The sequence below is a fragment of the Nymphaea colorata genome, chromosome 12 (genome assembly GCF_008831285.2).
Source record: "Nymphaea colorata isolate Beijing-Zhang1983 chromosome 12, ASM883128v2, whole genome shotgun sequence".
In the NCBI taxonomy this organism is placed as follows: Eukaryota; Viridiplantae; Streptophyta; class Magnoliopsida; order Nymphaeales; family Nymphaeaceae; genus Nymphaea; species Nymphaea colorata.
This window is the reverse complement of record NC_045149.1, coordinates 3,450,357-3,474,272: the sequence shown is the minus strand read 5'-3', so window position 1 is coordinate 3,474,272 and position 23,916 is coordinate 3,450,357. Positions and strand designations below refer to the sequence as shown.

The 23,916-nt window shown below is 38.3% G+C and overlaps 2 protein-coding genes across 3 annotated transcripts in view; both read right to left on the bottom strand.

Annotated features, from left to right (window-relative positions):
• LOC116265359 (ABC transporter F family member 3) overlaps positions 1-9,709 on the bottom strand; it is a 70,308-nt gene extending 60,599 nt beyond the window's left edge. Inside the window, exons 1-2 of one of the 2 annotated variants that reach the window (XM_031645921.2) lie at positions 9,298-9,708; positions 5,794-6,009 (exon numbers count right to left, since the gene is read on the bottom strand). In XM_031645921.2, the coding sequence (XP_031501781.1) occupies positions 5,794-6,009; positions 9,298-9,504 (423 nt within the window). In that variant the 5' untranslated portion in view covers positions 9,505-9,708. Of the gene's footprint in view, positions 1-5,793; positions 6,010-9,297 lie in introns of both variants that reach the window. The other variant, XM_031645923.2, reaches the window with a different exon arrangement.
• LOC126410626 (uncharacterized) lies at positions 2,211-5,132 on the bottom strand. The gene is made up of 2 exons (XM_050080979.1): positions 2,994-5,132; positions 2,211-2,700 (listed from the first exon to the last, which is right to left on the bottom strand). The coding sequence occupies exons 1-2, from the start codon at positions 3,661-3,663 to the stop codon at positions 2,657-2,659; spliced, it is 714 nt and encodes a 237-aa protein (XP_049936936.1). The 5' UTR covers positions 3,664-5,132; the 3' UTR covers positions 2,211-2,656.
• Positions 9,710-23,916: the final 14,207 nt, after the last annotated feature.

Genomic DNA, 23,916 nt, shown 5'->3' with positions numbered 1-23,916 from the left:
CTCTGCACTCGAGCGGGAACACACATCTTGTCTCTTGCTTCTCCAAACAACTAAATTTCCCCCCAAGTAGACGCAGTATCCTGAAGTAGATCTTCTGGTGTCAACACAGCCTGCCCAGTCTGCATCAGAATACCCTTCAACTTCAATAGATCTTTGTTGCACATATAGAAGTCCCTTTCCGGGATTCTTCTTCAAGTAGCACAAAATTCTATCTACAGCCTTCAAGTGCATATCTGTAGGTGCATGCATGAACTGGCTCATCACATTTACAGCAAATGTGATATCAGGTCTAGTCAGAGTGAGATAAATCAGTTTGCCAACTAGACGTTGATATCTCCCTTTAGCTTCTTCACACAATAGTTCTCCATCTTTGCTACCAAGTTTATGCCCAGCATCTATAGGAGTAGAGGCTGGTCTGCATCTCAGTTTTCCTGTCTCCTTTAGTAGATCCAGGGTATACTTCCTTTGACTAAGTACAAGAGTTGTACCTGATCTAGCAATTTCAATACCCAGAAAATACTTTAGCTTACCAAGATCTTTTAGATCGAATTCAGTAGATAGTAAACCCTTTAATCTTGCTATCTCTTCCTTATCATCACCTGTAACAATCATATCATCAACATAAACTAATAGTAGAGTAACTTTACTCTCTCTTCTCTTTACAAACAGGGTATGATCTCCATTTCCTTGTTTGTAGTCATGTTTCTTCATAACAAGTCTGAGCCGTTCAAACCATGCTCGGGGAGACTGTTTCAGCCCATACAAAGCTTTCTTCAATTTACAGCATTTTCCAGGCTTCTCAAAACCTGGTGGCATGCACATGTACACTTCCTCTTCGAGATCTCCATTGAGAAAGGCATTTTTCACATCAAGTTGGCACATCTCCCAACCCTTCAGCACCGCCAATGAAATAATAACTCTAACAGTCTTCATCTTTGCAACAGGAGCAAACGTCTCTAAGTAGTCGATCCCATATTTCTGACTGAACCCCTTGGCCACCAATCGTGCTTTGTACCTCTCAATGTTCCCATCTGGTTTGTACTTAACAGTGTAGACCCACTTCGACCCAACCAAGTGGGCTGCTTCAGGAATATCAACCACCTCCCATGTCTGATTTCTGTCTAAAGCTTCCATCTCTTCTTTCATTGCATGAGACCACTTAGTGTCACCCTGAGCCTCTGTAGCATTCCTGGAAATCACAACCACAGCCAAGGAGGATACAAAACATTTATAGTCAGTGCTCAATCTAGAGTAAGATACGAAGTTACCAATAGGGTGCTGGGTACATGACCTGACCCCCTTTCTCAAGGCAATAGGAAGATCCTCCTTTTCTTTTCCAGTCTGAATTTCTCTTCCAACATCTTGCTTCTGAACACGACTTGGATCATCCAAGGAAGAAGTAGGATTGGGATTCGGTGTAACCTCCTCATCATCAATCACCTTGTCAGTACAAGCTCTTCTCCTGGAATACACCTGCCCAAACATACGATTACCCTCTTGTTCTGTCACCATAGGATGCTCTCCCTCCTTCTCCTGTTCATGTACATCAGTAGTCGTCCCCTCTTCATCTTTGCCAAGCACCTTGGCAACAGGATTCTCTTCACGCCTGTAATCCATAAAGTCTGTAAACTGAATTTCCTATGTGGGAGAATACTCTTCCTTAGACATTAATTTCTCCCCCTGAAGAGAATTCTCACCAAAATAGGAGACATGTTCCAAGAATGTGACATCTTTGGTAATGTGAAGACGACCAGTGGTGGGATCTAGACATTTATAACCTTTTTGAGTGGAAGAATACCCAAGAAAGATGCCCTTAATAGATTTGGGATCAAGTTTTTTCACATTGGGGCTGTGGTTATGTATGAAACACACACATCCAAAGACTCGAGGAGGAAGATGAAAAGGTTGACTACTCCCTGGAAGCATAGAGTAGGGAGTACGACCCTTTAGCACACGACTAGGCATGCGATTAATCAAGTAGACACTAGTAAGGATTGCATCACCCCAATAGTATTTTGGGAGATTTCTTTGGAACAGTATGGCTCGGGTGACATTGAGCAACTGACGATTTTTCCTCTCAGCAACCCCATTTTGAGGGGGGGTATAACTACAGGATGTCTCATGAACAATCCCCCTCTTTCGAAAGAATTCTTCAACAGTGAGACACAGATATTCACGAGCATTATCAGACCGAAAAGTCTTGACAGAATTTCCATACTGGTTCTCCACTAGGAGGATGAAAGTTTCAATAATGTGAGGCACCTCACTACGATCTTTCAACAAATACACAAAGGTACACCTTGAATAATCATCTATAAAAGTTATAAAGTATTGAAAACCACCACGAGAATGAATGCCCGAAGGCCCCCACACATCAGAATGAACCAAGGAGAAAGCTTTATTAGAACGACTATTTGAAATTGGATAAGAAGCTCTAACATGCTTCGCAAACTGACACACATCACATGATAACATGGAAATGTTTAAACTAGAACATAGTTCAGGGAACAAATGTTTCAAAATCCCAAATGGGAGATGACCAAGGCGTTCATGCCAAAACAAAAATAACTGACGACACTCTTCCTCCTTCTTCTCTGTTCTGCTGACTGCTGACATAAGAGCTGTGACAACACGTATAGGAAGCCGATACAGCCCATCAGACACCAAACCAATCCCAATCCTCTTCCCTGTCACCAAGTCCTGCAAAACACAACGTTTTTCAGAAAATATAAGCTCACACTTCAGTTCCTTGGTAATCTTACTACCAGATAACAAATTTAAGGGAAGATGAGGAACATGTAAGGCATCATGAACTAAAAAATTATTTAACAAGGAAAGACTCCCTTTCCCTGCCACAGAAGTAAAGGAACCATCGGCAAGGGACACACGTTCCTTTCCCGAGGATAGCTTGTAGTCATGGAAAAGCTTGGGGTTGCCAGTCATGTGATGAGTGGCACCGCTGTCAACAATCCATTCACCCATATAAGAAGTACCTTCTCCCCCTGAAACAGCCAATGCCTGATTGATCTTCACCTCATCTGGTGTATCTGCCTGACCAACATCAATCTTGCTCAAATATGCTCGTAGCTCACGAATCTGCTCTGCAGAAATAGAACCTTTCCCATCACTCAGACTTGTTGCAGACGATACAGGCTTCTTCCCACTCGAAGACCTCCCCCTACTATCCTTCTTCTCTGGATACAGGTCCCAACAAAAATCCCTAGTATGACCAAGTTTTTTGCAATGTGTACATTTTCGGGAAGAACGAGGAGTTCCCACAGGGGCACGACTAACATAGGCAGACTGTTCTTCCCCCTTTCGTCCACTAGAGAGCAGCCTTCTCTGTTCTTCAGCTTCAACACGGGAATAGACATCTTCAATACTAAATGATTCGTCAGAGTTAAGAATCTGACTCCTTATATTTTCAAAGTCATCATTCAGTCCGGATAAGAAAAGGAATACCCTGTTTTCCCATTTATCAGTCATGTACTGCATCTGGTCGTGAGGACACCTCCATGGAATATCAGAGTGATAGTCAAGGTCCTCCCACTTAGATTTTAATGCTGCATAAAAGTCTGCAACCGAGAGAGCACCTTGTCGCACGGAATACACATCCTTCATAAGTTGATACACACGAACTTTCCTTTTCTTTTGGCCATACATCTACTCCAAAATAATCCACATATCCCTTGCAGTCTTCTTACGAAGAATGAGAGGTTGGATATCCGGGGACACTGAATTGACAATCCAGGTTTTGACCTGGTTGTCTTCAAGAAACCATGTATCCCAAGCCAGACTATCTGCAGCAGGTTCAACCTTTCTCCCATTCACATAGGCATTGCGTCCTCGCCCAGCAATCCCCATGGTAATCGCAGCAGACCATCGGGAATAGTTCTCCTTGGTAAGTTGAATGGTGGTAACCTGAACCGGTACATGATCAGTCCGCGCAGACACAACATCAGGTAGAGTAGTGTTGACTGAAGAAGAAGACGAGTCAGCCATGATCACCAGGTAGAAGTGGCTGCCAAAGAACACACACAGCAGCAGTAACCTAGAGAAGAGGTGAGATGACGCAGTCGGGGATCAACGGCGGAAGCGGCGGGAGCAGCGGAAGCAACAGGACGCGGCGGAAGCAGAGGGCGGCGCTTGGCAGCGCGCACCGAGAAGAGGCGACAGCGTCGGACGTCGGCGTCGGTGGTCGGACGTCGGCGTCGACAGAGGCGTCAGTAGAGACGTTGGCGTCGGCAGTCACGACACCAGCGACGCAGCAGCGGTCACAGCCACGGTGGTCACAGCCACGGCGGGGCAGCGACGGAGGCAGTCACGCGGCCACGGTGCGGCGACAGCGGCGGTGGTCACGGTCACGGTGCGGCGACAGCGGCGGCGCAGCAAGGGCAGCGGCGGCAGTGGTGGTAGCGACGGCGACGGTGGTAGCGGCGGCGGCAGTCAGGGTTGGAACTTCACAACCATAGAAAAAAAAACAGATTTTGTTTTCTCCAAGTCCGACGGCTCTGATACCATGTAGAAACAAAATGTGCACGAGAGTAGAAGAAAGCACACAGATGTAACGTGGAAAACCCTCAACTCGAGGGAAGAAAAACCACGGGTGAGGAGGTCTGGTGCCCACTAGCCTCCAGACACTCTCTCTCTTCAACACTTCATTAACACAAAGATTAGGGTTTACAGAGGTATAAGTAGTCCTAATTAGGACAAACCGGATCGGGTACGGATCCGGACCCGAACAACAAAACCCGTCAACAAATAGTAAATACTAAATACTATTGAAAGTGATAATTAAATAGCATACGAAAAGTAGATAACATAAAGACCATTTTTCTAATACTGGGATGCAAGGTTGTCCTGCATCGAACCATTGTATCTCTCCCCATATTATCATAACAACTATCATCGTTGTTGGTCAAAATATGGACAACATATTGTTCATTATAATCACTTAGACAATACTTCAATGCAGTGCAACATGTCATGCTCAACCTCTCTATGCTTCTTAAAAGAGAAAAGTGCTTCAAGTCATTGATATTTGACACAGACCAAGAACAAAAACAAATTCAAGAGAGAGAGAAAAAGAAACCATATACCCTCACTTAAGTTTGTTATTATAAATGATAAAAAATAAAAAAAATAATGAAAAGATGAAAATTAAAAAATCAATCAAGAACAAACTAGACAATCATCACTTGAGCTTCCATTGCTTTAATGCATGAAAAATTTATGCATATGGTTGTCATGCCCAGAATAATGAGAGGGAAAGAGAAAGGACAAAGTATGTACCCCTTCCCAAATTATGTTATTTTCCTTATTTTAAAAGTACTTATAATTTGATAGTCTTTTTCAAATATTTATCTCTCAAAACCTTTCTTCAAAATTATTTTTCTGCTCTCCATTCAAAATAAATGTATGTTAAACTCTTTTTCTAATCCTTGTTTTTCCAAAAAATGTATAGACCCCCACAAGAAATATGTTAGGTCTGCAATCTTACATCTTCCTATAGCATCTTGTCACCCTTTATTTTGAAAGCTTAACAAATGAAAAAACAAAAGAAATGGTTAGCTTTTCCTATATCTCCATAGAAATAAAGAAGCTATAACATTTCAAGTCCATTTGTTGCATAAGTCCCTGAAGTCATGATCATAACAATAAACATTAAATAGTAAGTTGTCAATTTGGGGTTTGTCTTTTACTTTAAAAAGAAGCTCCAATGCACTGAACCAAAAAATAAAAGAAACGACAAACTGCATCTGATCAAAAGAGACACATTCTCTATAGACTAACCTCTCGTTGGCGCTCTTCCTTCCTCTTTCTTCTCTCAATTTTTAATTTATCTCTTTCAGATAAAATAGGACCATCTTGCACCTCCGCTTGCTTTTTTGGAAGTATATCTACATCCATCCCATCATACATTCGCAATGGTGTTGCAAGACTTCTTACAACTTCCCTTTTTTTTGCTAACCCATGCTTTCCAAATTTGTCTGAGAGTTTGCTACACACCTACATGTCAATAACAAATTTATTGCAACTTGTTGGCTCAAGAATAAGATGTAATACATTTTCAAAGAAAAATGAATAGAAAATCATTGTAGTATCCAACAAAAGATAATAACCAAGGGTAATAACAAAGGATAAATAAACTATAGCTCCAAATGTCTACAATAATGTAATTGTTTTGGATAACTAAATAAACCACATGATAAACATGAACTCATGTGGTTACTCAGCAGTGACCAAATCTATAGAAACTTGAGACCTAAGTCACCAGGGTGCGCCCTGTTTGGCCTTGCACCCGCGTCGACGCGGTGCGGGTGCGGGTGCGCCTCCGGTGCGCACCCAAAGCGGTCAAACAAGAGTCGGGTGCGGCTGACCGCACCCGACTAAAATTGTCCTTTTCCGACTACCACCCGACTCGCGTTTGACCCGAGTCGGGTGCGATCAAATGCGAGTCGGTCTATTTTCGTCCAAGTTTTGGGGTTTTTTTTTATTTTTAACAAAGTCAACCACCCGCGTCGACCTCTCCCCTTGTCTCTCACCCGCGTCTTCCTCGCCCCTCCTAGATGTGCTTTGCAATATATGCTAGAAAATTTTGTCGATGTCCTGTTACTGAATTTTAAACTGCTTTTAGTTGTCATTTACTATGCAATCTAAAATAAATGGCGAAGTTGTATGTTCTTTTAGTTTTCCCTAACAATGAAACTGATTCAGCTACTTAACATCAGCTTGATTTTATTGGAATGTTTATTTTCTTGGTCCTCAAACTTTCAAAACTACTGGGTGGAGACTAACTGAATTAATTCTGATTTTCGTATATGAATCAGGTTGTGTAAATTAATGTGTACTTCTGTAATTGTGTTATTCAAGTGCAAGTGCATTTGTCCATTTATGACTGAAAGTGAACTATGCAGTCTATCTATTCTTAAATTTGTTATATTTGAAATTTTTTATTTTAAACTTTGAATTTGAATTTTTTTTATTTTGAACTTTGAAGGTAAAACAATAAAAGAAGATAAAATAACAATAATAATAATAATAATAAAATACTCTCGCCGCACCGCCGCACCTAAATTTTTTGAGATGTGCCGCGCCGGCACCCGCACCCTGCACTCAGGTGACATAGCTTGAGACTTCTCCACATCAACTTGTGGCCTTTATCACATGGGTGCAGTCATGGATGCAACGCATCTTGTACACACACAGACACAAAGATATACACACACATACATACATGCATATGTAATACATACCTATATATATATATATATATATATATATATATATATCTTTTAATATCAAAAGTGAAATGAAACAAGCTATAGACAAGTACATATCAAAGCAAAAAAATAAATTGTTAACAAGACCAAACCAATGAACTTATGAGTCACTTATTCACTTCCTCGTAAGAACACAAAACTCAGATCAAATGTCAAGTCTAGTGTGCATATGAGCAGTTGACTGCATTCATCATAGTTGACAATTGAATCTAGTGGAAAGAAGCAACACGAGCAGTTGTCATTGTGCTGAGGGAAGTAATCAAGAGATGAATTATCTAGCAATGACATATTCAACTACAATGACAATCATTCTTTACATTGTTGGGCATTCATTTAGCAACTGGAGCTTCAAAACATGTGGAAGACCCCAGCACTTGGTCTATGAGTAGGGGAGCGAAAGGCCCAACATCAAGGGGGAAAAAGTGATGAGACTTGACAAAGGTGAATAGAATCAAGTTCTGAAGAGATAAAAGAAGAAACTATTACAATGAAGAAGGGGATGATTCTTATCATAATAGACCTGCATTATCATATTCTAAGAATTATATTTTTCTGTTTCGCTGATATGCGCCTCATAATTTCATAACTTATTAAAGTTTATTCATTCATATTCCAAAAATTATATTTGTCTACCTTACAGCTATGCACCACAGGTGCATTCTGTCTCCCTCCCCCTCCCCTCCCCCACCACGCAGGTCATACAGCTGCAGGTTGAACACAGGCCCAATGCCATCTCAACATTATACTGGGCATGGTGTGGGGCTTGGGACATCTGTATGACCCTCGGGCAAGCCCAACCCAACAACTAGAAGGGCCAGTGGTTGGATGTTCTGGAAGGGCATCAAGCCTACTAGATACCAGGCTTGCTGGGCCCAGCTTGGCCTTCAACCCTGCTTTTCACCAAGATTGAGCTATATACACTAATAAGCTAATATATATATATATATATATATTCAACCCTTTGTGTAGTGCTTTGCTAAGCGTTTTGGCCCTTAATAAAGTCTTATTTTTTATTTGTTTGCCTTAGTGCACTTGTGTGATATTCTTTGCTAAATGCCACAACCACATTGCACTAAGCCACTAACACTTAACTGACGCATCTCTAAGGTAAAGGCACAGTAGCCCCCAACAACCATTAATACCATAGCATATTACTTTGTGGAAGCATGGAGGAACCGATGTATTTTCATTCCAACATTCTTTTATTTTTTTAATCATACTCTTGGTTTTGAACTCACTACCTACCTTCCTTCTACTCACATTTTTATAATAGTCATTAGCCAACCTAATGGCCCTGGTGGTAGAAACTCAGACTTTAGAATTTTGGAATCTTAACCGAATGGGAATTGATATATCCCCAGGAGTTGTTATTTTCACCAAATATCAGGTCAGCATCCCTATCTGCCCCACATGATGCCATCATGTCCCACATCTGTATTTCAGATATTTCCAGCATCATATACGCCCTAAAGTTGAAATAAGCTTGACATGAGGCGCACTCTAGTGGATGATAAATGATCTAAAGCTCAAACCTTCAAGATTTATGTATAGGCTGAAAAGATGCTGATTGATAAGTTCTTGGAATAGATAATTTCAGCCGCAATGATGAAATCATACTAACCTCCAATCAGAAAATCATCAAGAAAATAAGCAAACATTGTTTCGCTTTGAGATGACGTATCAGTTACTTCAGAAACAATTGCTAATCAATCAAACCAACGGTCTAGCTTCTTTGGACTTATGTTAGTCCAAGGAAGCGATTCCAACAGAAAGGAAGAAAAAAAGGATGTACACGCGTATGAATGACATCGTAACCTGGTCTCCGGAACCCTATCACGACAATTAGTAACTTGGAGGAAACAAAAAAAGTTCGGCAATCAATTTCATGTTCTCGCTTTTCAATGAAGGACCCGTAACATCAAACTCGACATTTAAAATGCTATCCTGCTAACAAATAGGGCATTCATGTAAGGCTGAGAAAACGGGAATTCAAGTAAACATGAGAGGATTATACCAATCGTCCTTCATAGTCGTCGCTGACGCAGCCGGAGTCGACAAGGAGCTCACCGATGACCTCGAAGGCACCCTCTCCGTCGACACCGCAGTCGAAATCTTCGTCCGCGAGGACGCTGACAATATAGTCGATGATGGGTTTGTCGACATCGAGGACCCTCCGTCCAAGCACATCGTGGACCACAGAACTCACAACTTCCTCGCTCATCACTTCTCTACCCAGCTGAGAGGATCTCTCTCTCTCTCTCTCTCTCTCTCTCTCTCTGTGCGCCCACCGAATGACCAGGGGAACCTGCCGCCACCCCCTGCACGAAAAATAGCGCTCGTTGGACTGTAGGGTGCGCAGTTACGCTGCAGACGGCCGATTGAATTCAATCGGCAGTCGGTGAAGCTGATAAATAGAAATGGCGGATTCCGTAAATGCCTTTGTACTTGGACGCGCGAAGGAAAGTGTGGTTTTGGATGTAAATTGGATTTGCAAATCAATTTCAAATCATGTTCAGGTGTAAAATCAAATATTTGACTGTTATATTGCTAAATCATGTCTTAATTATATTTACACCATTTCACAAGTAATGAATCTCAACTTAAATGAACAAAGTATAGCGAATTAATCAGCTGTTGAAAGACAACTATTTGAAACTCAACTTAAATGAATAAAGTATAGCGAATTAATCAGCTTCAAGAGAAACAAGAGTGCAATCCTCAAAAGAAATACTTGTATTCCTGAAAGTTGAATTCTACAAAAAGTTTAACTGCGTTGTATAAGTACTCTTAAGCTCCCTATTTTATAGCAGGTATTTGGCCCACCAGCCAGCTTAACTGTTAAACATAGCCAACATTTTGACTCGACTATCTTCTGCTACTTGAGCTGCCAACATGGCAGACCTGCGGATGGAGAACCAGGTCTAACATGTGTCAAAGTCTACCATTTCGTATCTGAATTGGAACTTAATCGAACCCATGTTTAGTGTGAGCCAATTCGCCTGACCTGGCCTGTCCACTCATAACTCATGACACGGCACAGACCAACCCGTTTTTACTCAGTAGTATTGGTTACAACTGGAAAAAGACTAGAAAATAAGATAACTATCCACTTAACAAACCTCTTTATAAGCTTTTGAACATCTCTCTTTAATGTGAGACTAAACTTTTTAAAATGAAGTGTCAAACCATGTGGATTATTGCTAATCATTATTACTTTTGATGTTTTATAAATGTATTAAAACCCTTAACTCCCACATTAATGGGCATCGGATGCCGTATTTTGGTTTTTTGCTTAAGCCTTGTGCGTAAACCCTAACCCTAGCTAATTCTTACTCAACAGGTAGGATCTCCACTACCTTTGCCAGCAGTCCTCGGCAGCAACCCAGCCCCTGCCATTGGGCTATCCCAATAAGTGGAGCCTCTCATCACCACTGCTTCATCTCACCACCAGTGCACTCTCTGGCAATCGTTGAACACTTGTGAACATCTCAAATTTCTCTTTTATAAAATCTTCATTTTGTTCATGTCTCAAGCCATATATTACGATTTGGCCTTTAATATAAATCATGGATCCAATTAAAGTTTCAAATTCAAAATACCGGTCCAAGTTGTGGTCTCATTCTTAGAGCCAAACCCAATTCAGATATAAACTTGTATCTTATAACCAAATTTAGATCCAAGTCAAATTTAAAGTTATCATTTTTATTCAAATCTTACTTTGGATCCAAACTTTCAATTTCATGTCCAATCCATATCCACATATCACTTTCATATCAAAATTACCCACATCCAAGGTCGATATATACAATTCAGATACAAAATCGAACTCCAGATCCAAAATCCTATTTCTAGGGACAATTGTCAAAATACCCTTGATTTCCTTTATTTTCTCAAAGTAATCATTGTTTTTGCTAAAAAAAATCTGGAAAACATCTCATTTCTTTGTACTTTTTTAAATCTCAAAACCATCCTCTTTAAAATAATATTCACTATTTTCAATACCATCCTCTTTAAAATAATATTCACATAGTTTTATCTTAACTTTTAATTCATATTTGCACACAGTTTTATCTTAACTTTTAATTCATATTTGCACACAGTACGCTTAGTTGAGGATTTGAGGATAGTTAAAACTTCAAAATGTGGTACTAACATTGGTTTAGGGAATAAATAATCATCTTTCAAGACGTCAATTAAGTTCACTTAGGTTTCATTTCTTTGTCAATTAGATAATATGGAGTAAGGTATGCCCATCTTTCTCTCTCTCCTATTATAAGATGTTTTTTTTTTTAATTTCACTTTTATGCATTTCATTTAATTAGTCGTCCTTGAGACTCTCAAATAAACTCATTTAGATTAGACATACGGTTATTTTAAATGAAGCACATTTAGCTCATTGAAGAACACAATTCACTTCTAATTATAACTTAAAATAGATGAATTTAGTAGGATACCTTAAGTAGTAAGTTAGATATAAGAATAATCTATACTTGCTTAAACTCTAATCTAGTATAATGTTTTCAATTGCATCTATGTTTTTCCAAAGAATTTCATAATACACAATATTTAAAAACAGTTTTTCTAAACACCTCAAAGATTTAAATAATCAGGATGCCCCAAAAACTTATGACCAAAACACCAACAGCAATGACTTGCTTTCCAACCTTTGCCTAGAGCCTGAAATGAACCTAAACCTTAGAAGCAAGATCCTAGAGAAAACTTTAGGTTTGAAAACATTAACCTAAACCAAAACATAAAAATATCCTCACCTTTTTCCAAACCCTTATTGAAAAAATTTCAAAAATATCAAACTACAACTAAATCAAAACCCAAAATTTTAAATCGCCACAATCTCAAGTCACAAACCGTAAATATCTCAACAAAATCATCACATCAAGGCATACCAGTGTAAACTGTCAACATCATAAACGATAGACCTTTAAACTCATCAATAAAACTTAAGTCCCTTATTTGCCAAACCTACGACAAATCATTAAAAACTTAAACCCTAAAATGTCAAATCGTTTAAGTCTCATTAAACAAACTTGACCAAATTTAAGAAGTTTAACCCATTCCCAAGAATCATTAAACTTGGAAATAGTGACATCTCAATCCTTAAATCCCTAAACTAAAGATGTCTTAAACTTTGACCACTTAAAAACACCAATTCAAAAAAACTTTCAATTTGAATTAAGTCATTCAAAATTGAATTTGGAATCATAACATCAACAAATCAAAGACTTTGGACCTAAACCCTGTTCTTAACCTTTAATCCCTTAAAAGCCAAATCATAATCATCAAATCTTTGAGCAGTAAGCATCATATAGTTTAGGGTAAATCGTTGCATGGCCTATGATGGCAATAGAGATAATATAATGATATTTCATTATAAATCCTATGTTCTAAAGGCCAAATTAGATTGTTATTAAACATTACATTCAAAATTTAGCGCACATTTGCTTCATTTTTGCATTACAATTAAGATGATATCTAGACACTTACACAATCGAAGGGTAATGCTTAGTCTTTGGCATGATTATTTCTAGTAAAAGTGCCAAGAACGGTCAAGTCTCATACCAACTAGTCAAATCCCATCTCTTTGGAAAGTCCGGACAAATCAAATGGAGGCAAGTCAAATATTGAACAATCACCACGTGGAAGAGTCAAATTTTACGTGCAAACAACACTAGTGTTCAAGGCTAAAGATACCTCATTCACTGGCAAGCTGTCCCTTGAACACCACTAACATTGCTACCCACACTACTAGGCCCAACCTCAACTGCCTCTAAATATAGTTACTTCCAGTCGGCTATCTTTCTCAAGTCCTCCTTTCTCCCACTTTTTTAAAAAGGAAACCCCAAGATCCAACGTGCCTAAAGTTGGGTATATTTAGCATGATAAAAGGAAATAGAGGCAAAGATATATTTATGCTACAATTGTGATGAAAATTTGTTCAAGTGGTGCAAAATTAAGTCCTTAAGCATCTTCCTTGTGAAGTATAATGATGAAGAAACCTTGGATGAAAAAGAAGAATGGTCTACATAACCAAAAAAAGAAGGCAACTACCTAAGGACTCAGAGATGAGGAGACTATAGAAGTCTTCTATCGTACCAGGCTCTCTCACTAGGAGGAACTTGTCATATGGTGCTATTGCATCTTGCCTTCCGTAGGATGCAACACCCTTCACAGCTTGAGGCACCTGGTTGATGAACAAGCTCTCCCTCTAGTGCCACAACAACTCCATGCTGCTCCAGTTGTCCATGCCATCCATCATACCTATGCTGCTGGTCCTAAAGTCAACAACGTCTGATGGTAGTTGCTTTTGGTAGGCTGCTATCACTGTATAGGAAGAGCTCCTATGAAAAATTTCATGCTCACAAGTCCAACTTGTTTGGACCCTTTGCCAATCACCAGAGCAAGTCCAAACCCTTGCCCGATCGGTCTGGTTTTGGCCCATTTGGAGCACTTAAGACCGAGTATATCTCTAGGCAACAATGGGAAGAATGATAGAAAAGGGGTCTATGCTATAATTGTGATGAGAAATGAATTGTGGATCACAAGTGCAAAACCTTAAGAGTCTTCTGAGTTAGGGATCTCGAGGACAAAGTAGATGTACCCTCAGAAGAAGAGAATTATAATGATGAAGTAGATGAAAACCATCTTGACGGAAATGGAGAAATCAATGTGACCTATGACACTCTTGTTGTGGCCAACACACACAATTGTATGAACATCAAAGGTAAGATAGGAATAACATAAGTAGATGCTTTAGTGGATACCAGGTCTACCGATAATTTTATCCACAAAGAAGTCACACCGACCATTAGCAACCCACCATGAGACCACCAAAACTTTGAAGTCACTGTAAGAAATGGTACAAAATTCTCACGTTAATACATGTGTTGATATATCAAGGTTAAATTACAGAAGAACATTTTCAACATAGACCTGTATGTGCTCCTTTTTGAGGAAATATACGTGGTTTTGGGGATGCATTGACTTATGACTCTAGGAAAAGTCACTGAAGATTTTAACCTGATGTGTACGTTATTTCCTACGGGAGGCAACTGCCATTATAGAATCTAAAAGGGTCCTCAAGCTTTTCCAAACGAATCTTGGAGTCTACATAATGTTTGCATATACCATAGATAGTCAGTCTAAGCCTACTAATGCAGATGTCTTAGCAGAGTTGCAGCCGTTATTGAGTAAGTTAAAAACAACATCTAATGGTTTTGTGTTGATTATATATCTTTGAATGACATTACAGTTAAAAACAACATCTCATGCCTCTCATAGACGAGATCTTAAATAAACTTCATGGTGCCCGTTGCTTCACAAAAGTGGACATTTGCGATCAAGATGACCTTTCAATACATGAAAAAGACTGATTTCTTGATGTATGATGGCATTACAAGTTGTTGGTTATGCAATTTAGGTCACCAATGAATCTGCCACATTTCATAGGGCTATGAGTGACATATTTAAACCTGATTGAGGAAACTCATGTTTTTCAATGACATCCTAGTGTACTCTCACACTTGGGATTAGCATCTTAGCCTTGTTTGTGTTGTTCTAGGTATATTGTAGGAGGTGGCTTACCTCGAGCAAATTGTTAGTGTCACAACCCGACCCATTCCTGGGCTCGGTCCCTTGGTTCAGTGGATCCCAACCCACCCCCCTAGCAGTTTCGGCTTTAACCCCAAAAACTGCCCTTGAAGATCCCTCATAATCTTCAATATGAAACTAAATTTCTTGGGTGTTACAATCCACCCCCTTAAGGCACACACATCCGCGCTTGTGGGACCCTAGGTCCGAGTGTTGAACCGGCTCTGGTACCACTGTAATAACCCGATCCACTTCTGGGCTCGGACCCCTGGTTTGGCGGATCCCAACCCGCCCCCTAGCAGTTTCGGCTTCAACTTCCAAAAGGCTAGGAACCAGGACAATCATCTCATTAATGACCTCCCTTTATAAGTCCTTGAAGATCCCTCATAATCTTCAATACAGGACTAATTTTCTTGGGTGTTACAGTTAGTTGGTGTGGGGTACAAGCCGACCCTGAGAAACTCTTGGTCATGAAGTGTTAACCAATTCCCGATGACCTCAAATCCTTGCATGGTTTTCCAAACATCACTGACTATTACTATCTATTTATACATCACTATGGCTACATCATTTTTCCTCTCACCTAACTCTTGAAAAAGAATAATTTGTTTGAACTGAAAAGGCAACTGTAACATTCAAGCTTTAAAGGAAACGTTGTTGAATGTGCCCATTCTTGTTTTTCCTGGTTTTTTTAAGACCATTTTATTAAGACAGACACAAGTGATGTGGGGATCATAGTCGTACGTAGCCTAGATGCTCATATGTTAGCATATCTAAAGTAAGGCTGTCATGTCTTGGGCCAAGCTTTTGTCCACTTATGACAAGGAAATGCTAGCCATAGTGACGGCCATAGACAAATGAAGGCCCTATATATTAGGATGTCACGCTGTCATCTATACAAAGCACCATAGCATGAAGTTTCTCACTAGGCAATGCATCACCATCACCATGCAACAAAAGTGGTGCAACAAAACAATGGCCTTTGAGTTTGAGATTCAATACTAGAAGGGTCAAGAGAATGACACAACTGATGCTCTTTTTAGGTGGAGTATTAACACTATGTCGTGTCTTTGTTGACCTATGAACTAAGATGGTGGATGACCAAGACTTACATGAGAAGATATCTGGTATGGGTCTAAGCTAAATGACCCCTTGGCATGTACTAATTACACATTTAGGAATGTAGTTTGTACATTTTAAGGGTAGAATATGATTGCCTATCTAATCTGCATTGATCTCTAAGATGTTAGACCATTTTCAGTACTCATTTTTAGCATGACATGCAGTTGTCCATAAGTCTTTTAAGTGCCTCAAAGTATCCTTCTTATAGAAGCACATGAAACCTGTGGCAAAAAAGTTTGTGAGAGAGTGTATACCTTGCCAACATCAAAGTATGAAGACACCAAACCATCATGTCGTCTGTCTCCTTCTACCTATGCCTGAGAAAGGCTGGGTGGACATTTTCATGGATTTTATTAAAGCCATACCCTGCTCTCTTGACAAGGAAACTATTATAGTTGTTGTTGATTGGCTTCCCAAATATGCTCATTTTATTTCTTTGCCTCAAACCTTCTCTATCACCAACAACAATTGAAAATTTTCATGATCTTGTGGACAAATTGCACTGTATCCCACAAACCAGTCTCCTATAGGAACTCACTTCTTGAGCAGTTTCTAGTGTGAGTACTTTAACCTTATGGAAATGAAACTCCATTATAGTTTGGCCTATGATGCAGAAATAGATGAACAGTCTGAAGTGGTAAACCAAACCCTAAAATCTTCCTTTATTGTTTTGATAGTCATTGTCCGTAAAAATGGACACAATTCCTAGCTTGAGGTGAATGATAGTACAATACAAGCTTCTGCTCATATATAAGCATGACCCTATTTCAGGTTGTATATGGTCATCCGCCACCAAGCTTAATTAGTTATGAAAAAAGTGCCTAACAAGATTTCATAGTGGACAAAAGATTGAAAGAAAGCGATGAAATACTAAGCTTGTTAAAGACAAATCTAATAATGGCTCAAAACAAAATGAGATAAATGCATGATAAACATAGTAAGACCTTTCAAGGTAGGTGACTAAGTACTCTTCAAAAGACTTATGAGAGGACAAAAAACATTGTTTGACTAGCCCTACTCTAAGCTTTTGCCAAGATTTCATGGACAATTTAGAGTCTTTGAGTTGATAAGAAAAATAACCTATAGGTTTGGTTTATCTTTACGGTTTCAAGTCCATCTGGTCTTTCGTGTTTGTCACCTTAAGCACTTTCATGGTCAGCTCCCATGTGAAGAAGTTGATACTCCATGGAAGGAACCTTCACCCTCATTGATTCAAATCATGACGGTGATTAGGATCATGAGAAAAGGCACAGTTGTTTGTCGTATCTTAGTTCAATGGGATCAAGAATAAATGTGTTAGATCTAAGAGGACAATCTCTAATGAGGCTTTGGAGACTTAACTTAAGATCTTGCATGAGCCCAAAATCCTTTCCGGCCTACATGAAAATCAAAGTCCAATATCTTCAAATCATTTCTTAATTTCAACTCTCATGAACACATATATGTATATACATGTTGTATACGTATACATGCACATGCATATCTCTATTTGTCATTCTCCCTCTATGATTTAACATATTATTTTACAAATTTTTATATACACATGAATGCATATATACATGTGTTCCATTTTCCTTCTTTAGAATCTTTTGTTTCTCTGTTCAAGCTGAATGTTTTCTCTTACAAATACATACATACATACATACATACACACACACACACACACACACACACACATATATATATATGTATATATATATATATATATATATATATATATATATATATATATATATATATATGTATGTATATATACTCCTCTATCTATTTTCCTCTAAAATATATATCTCTCTCTCTTTTTCTAAAATTTTCTTTTTCCTCTCCAATTGAGTTAATAATTTCTTTTCACAAATTTTCATATATATACGTGCACATATATGTATACATTTGCACATATACATGTATGTATATACATATACGATATGTATAAAGATACGTATCTCCTGCTCTTTTTAAATCTTTTATTTAGTGATCTTTAAAATCTCTTTCTCTCTTTATTTCTATGCGAGTATTTCATCTTTTCCATTCTTTTGGATATTTTTTTCCAAAGATCTGAGGTTTTAACTTTCCATATGTCAACTTTACCAAGATAAAAAATCAATTAATGACCCGATATTAGAATCATACTTGATGGTCTACAACCTCATTCTATTTTCGAAACTTTTCTCTCCTCATAAAAAATATTTACAACAATTACACTAATAAAAAAATAAGAAACTTAGATGTATGTAATGGTATGAATGCTTTTAGATGAATGTTATGACAGGAATGAATGATTTGCTTCTAACCATGTAGAATCAATGCGTTCATGCATCCACATTCACTTAACATCATAAATGATCACAAATCCCTCTAAAAAATAACTTACGTAAGATGAGATGATGCTATAAGTAGGTAGTAACCAAATTAGAGTAAAATCTCAAACCTACTTAAATTTTTAAAAGAACACCAAATTGATTTCAAAAAATGATCTTCAAAGATTTCTAAATGATATTTATAAAGATTTTTCAATTCAAAATTTCTCAAATCAAAATGTTTTACACTCTCAAATGATTCTTCAAAACTTTCTTAAAATCTTGAAACATCAAATCTTCAACATTTTTCTCAAACATTACACTGCATTTAGAATGAAAAAGGATGTTTAAGCCAAAACGAAATGCATAAAGAATAAACATAGACCTTGGATTGATTACTCCTGGTAAAGGTGTTGGGAAAAGTCAATCCTCGGACGGATGAGTCCCTTTCTCTCTCATTAAAAAAAAAAACCTCATTTTTCTGAAGTACTTCAAAAACAAAAAAATTTTGGGTATGTGAACAGATGGCGACCGTGATGGGACCCATTATCGTTTGGCTATAATTATCATTGATGTATTTCCACTAACTTAACATCTCATATATTGCCGATGATAAAGCATATCCAATTTTTTGTCTTGACCCTATCGGCATTTCAATACATTGTTTGGTGATTGTATTTGCTTTCTTGCATATAAAACTAATTGAAGAGGATCAATCATGTTCACCTAGATTTAGAATTAAATACAACCCTCCTCAATTTAAAGCTTGGTTGAAAACAATGCTTGCTCTTCTACTTATTTTAATCACCATTTTGGGAAACATTGCATTAGAGATAACTGATTTTGCATGTTTTCTCACATTTCAAAACTTTTCATACCTATTTACCCCAGTCATCATGCTGCCGGGTTTGGCCTTAGGCATTAGTACTATGAGTGGTCACTTATGGTATATTGATGAGTGTCCAAGAAGAAGTTGATAAACCCTACCCTTAGGCATAACTTGACATTAGATTATCGTGACGCAAAATTATCTCAATTATACCTATTTTTCTCCAAAATTATTTCACATGATAGAAGTATAGAGAATGTGGATATGCATAAAAAATTATGCGATAATTTACAACATCATTATATGCCTCTACTTCATATTGTCTTTGTCAACCTAATCAATCTTTTTCACTAATCTAATCTCTACCCTTCAGAGTCATCACTCAAGATGTATTCTTTCTAATGTGGTGTCATATTCTCTTATGATCACATCTTCTTCGGGGAAGGACCCGAACAGTCTACTTATATTTCTCTTGAGTTTAAACCTTTGGCTCCCGAATGGTATTGGTCTTGGAATCCCACCTTCTCTAGGATGTTTCATTTCCACTTTGAAGAATGTGGGCTAGAGACAGTGGCAGCCAAAGGAATACAATCAGTGGATGAAAATTTGGTATGTGCAATTCCCAAACAATAGAACCCAAAGATCTCCTCGTTTTGGTTTTCATGGAGAGAAATGATAATACTATTAAATGAATTTGCCGAAACACTAGACCTCCCCACCCCGACTTGTGACCCAAATGATCCATTGGAGAAATAGTTCCTCATGAACCCGACTAAGGTTAATGCAAGTGACCTCATAGCTCATTTTACTGGATGAAAAACTTGGCCCATAGTAGAAAACTATGAGAGTCAAAGCATCAACCTAAAAAATCAGTATGAAGAATTTAAAGCCTATATTGAACCTTCCACTTTATCTCGAAAAGCCATATGAAGAATTAAACATTGTGTGATGCTTTGCACAGTGAGAGTGAACCTTTTTACTGATGAAAGTAACCTCCTAGATGTTTCCATTGTCCAACTTTTTTGGATATAGGGACATAGCGGGATACAACACTTGTCATTATCAATGACAACCTTGGCTTTCCTTCACCAAGGACTCACCCACTTCACCATTGGAGATGCTGACACATATGCCTTACAATTGTGGTTTTTTCAACCCCAAGCCAGTATATTTAGAAACACTGATGGAGCATTGTCAATCTTAGAACAATACCGATGTTTGATCGAGCAGTTGGATGGATATGAGATCATTTAGAACTATTGTGATGGTCGTCAAAGTCCACCTTGATACACTCAACATTATCATGGGCGTACCACACTCTTGGACCCTTATTTCATAGTTGATTATTGTGCTGATAGATGCATGAAGTAATTCTCTTAGAGGCAGAAGATAGCTTTTTGTGCATTCACCAATTGGAGCTATTCTTGAATTTGACTTCACTCTCCTCAATGGCCGGCATTGTTCGCAGTGCTCAACAAGAGTAGAAGACACAGATATCATACACTTGGTTCATAGGGCCAGTGGTAGAGAAGGAATACGCCGAGTGGTGGGATGTCAACTGACCACCATCTATCATTCCTTAAAAGTTTCCATTGTTAATTTTGTACTCTTCATTTCAACTTTAGTCATTGTCATCTTTCTTAGTGCTTTCTTTGGATGTAATTTTTAAAATTCTTAATGCAATATGAACCTTCATTTTGTCATCATTTCCTTCCAATGAATCTTTATTTTTCTATCTCAGAAGGTGAATAATTGAAAGCTAATAAGATAATTGAAACCAGAGCACAAGCTAAGCAAACCCCTTAGAATGAGGCTTTATCTTCTAATCCTATGCCAGAAACACTTGGCTTCCCAGCAATTGAACCAGAAGGCTACCATATGTTTCGGTTGTTCATGGAGTGATTCATGAGGGGGTAAGAGGAACAAAAGGCCTTGACGGTCACTTCAAAACTAGAAACTGAAAAGCTAGCCAAGCAAAAGAAAAACAAGAAAAACAACAAATCTTCTCCTATAGATCAAGATGAAGACCATCCAGATTCACACTCAACAACTAGTAAGAAGGAAAAACCCGAAGTGCTCCCTCTCAAGAAGAAAAGACAACAAAGAAAAACAAGAAAGGAAAAGAAATTGTAGAGGAAAGCAGTTCACCTAGCCCTCTCACAAGCAAAAGTTTAGAAGAGAAGCCGAAAAGAAAAAGAAAGTCTGCCAAGAAAGGCAAAAAGACAAAGAAGTACATCCCAAGTAGTAGCTCAGATAGCGAGAGTTCTAAAAAAAAAGTAAATGAGATCAAGGGCAAAAAAGAAAAAGAGAAAACTAGAATTGGTTAAATCAAGTGATGATGAAAGTCTGACTAAGCGTAAGTTTCATGAAAAGGAGAAAGGAATGAGCAACCTCGAACTTAGGGAAAAAGAAAAACGCTCATGCTCATGTGAGGATTACTACCTTGGTATTGAAGGAGACAAAGACATGAAGGGTTTGCCCAAGGTGTTCGTCAAATATGATGGAACCACCTGCCCACATGTTCACCTTTCAATCTTCATCAATGATTGGTACAAGTTTCGAGCGAATAATAAAGCTTTGTTTTGTCACTTTTCAGGAAGTCTTGAAGGCATCACCGCATAGTGGTACAAAGAAAATGTCAACCCAGTTGAACTGAAGGAATTTGATAGGTTGGTTAAGGGAGGAACAAACACCTATGCTGGAGTTATGACCGAAAGTTCACTCCTCTTAATTAGTCTCACGAGAATATACTAGAGTACCTCCTCGCCAAAAGAACTATCGTCTTACCAAAAATGTGAGAGCCTCTGAAAATGATGTGAGGTAAAAAACTATGTAAGTTTCATTGTGCTCCCCTTAAAAACATTACTCAAGATTTTATCAACAATGATCTAAAGGTTGATGATCATAGCATCCCTAAGGTGTTAAAGAATCTATTTCCTGATCACCATAGGCACTCCACTCCCATATCATCCGTAGGAGCACATCCGACATTGTGATGATAGCAGTTCACGCAAAGTCATGATAACGAATCAAGGTAAGAAACCTTTAGATTTTATTGCTATGATGAATAGCAAGGCAGAAAGTTCATCAAAAAAACTTACCATAATTCCAAAAACTTTTATCTTACAAGGCAGCAATGATAAATCATCAAATGACTCCTCAAACGAGGATCCATGTTACTTAGATGATGTCTTCCCCTTAGAAGGACATATGATTGAGAAAGACTGGATTCGAGCCTCGAAGGACCAGTCAATTACTTTTTCAGAAAAGGACATCTCAAAATGAGGATATTACCATGTAAATGCTCTTTACATCGTCGTCCATGTCAACAAGATGACTGTGCCTCATGTATTGATGGATGGAAAAAATGGCTTAAATATTTGTCTTGCTCTCACAGCTAAAGCTTTGGGATTTCGTGAAGACAAGTATCAGTCTCAGGGAGTGCCTATACTGTTTCAAGCAGTCATCTGAGTTATCAAAAACATCCCTTATATGCTCATTTCATGGAAAACCTTAAGAGATTTTAGTTACTTTTGAAAAGTGGCTACCATCTATTCACTAGGCTCAGAAAGAATGAAGATGGCATCTTGTAGCTAATCAGTATCCCCTTTCAGATGAACTCCAGAGGATTGGGATATCATGAGGAAATTTGAAGAAGATCTTGGTGGCAGATAGTATTTGCCTTTGTTTTTTTTTTAAATCTTCCTATGAATTTTGTAATATTAACTTATACTTGTCTAGTCTCATGAGAGGACTCCCCTCTATTGACTAAGAACTTTTGATATGCAATGCAAGTAATCTTTGATTATTAATTTTAATTTTGTTCAATTTTTCTTTATCCACTTTGCAGGATGTCAGAACTCAACATGTCTCAGCTTCTTCTTTTTCCTCAGAAGTCCCCTACATTTATCAAACAAGCAGTCAGTGAAATTGAACCTGTGACAATACTTGAGTCAGAATTACCAGAATTCGCTCAGATTTAGAAATAAGAATATCCTTCATCCTTAGTTAATGATTCGATTGGAGAGATTAATATTAGAATCAGTACGATCCTTCAAATTGGCACCAGTCTGTCAGCAGATGAGAAGAAAAAATTGGGGGGCTTTCTTATAAGTAACCAAGAAGTTTTTTTGCATAGACCTATGAAGATATGCCAGGCTTAGACCTCCAATTGGTTGCACATCGTTTGCCCTTAAGTCCTAGTTGCAAGCCACTTAAACAAAAATTGTGCAAGCTTGATCCTTGACTAGGAGAACCCATAAAAGAAGGATTAAAGAACCTACTAAAGGCAAAATTCATTCGTGTCATCGATTACCCCGAATAATTGGCTAATATCGTGGTGGTCCTCAAGAAAAATGGCAAAGTAAGGTTTGCATTGACTTTCGAGACCTGAACAAAGCCACACTGAAAGACAATTATCCACTTCCAAACATTGATTTATTGGTAGATAGTACTGCAGGCCATGCCATGTTCTTTTTTATGGATGGATATTCAGGATATAACAAAATCAAATTAGTAGTTAGGGATCAACCTAAGACCGTTTTTACTACACCCTCAAGCACTTTCTGTTACACAGTGATGCCATTTGGGTTAAAGAATGTTGGAGTAACTAATCAAAGAGCCATGACCACTATCTTCTACGACCAGATGCACAAAATCATGGATAAGTATATCAATGACATATTAATTAAATCTAAGGCAAGAAAGGACCACTTTGAAACCCTCGCCTAGTTGTTTGAGAGACTCTTACAATACAAGTTTCATTTGAATCCTCAAAAATATG

Coding starts and splice junctions, on each gene's coding strand:
- LOC126410626 (XM_050080979.1), bottom strand. CDS start 3,663: ATGTATGGCCAAAAGAAAAGGAAAGTTCGTGTGTATCAACTTATGAAG. Junction 2,701..2,993: donor GGCTGTTTCAGGGGGAGAAG/GTACTTCTTATA, acceptor TGTGTTTTGCAG/GACTTGGTGACAGGGAAGAG.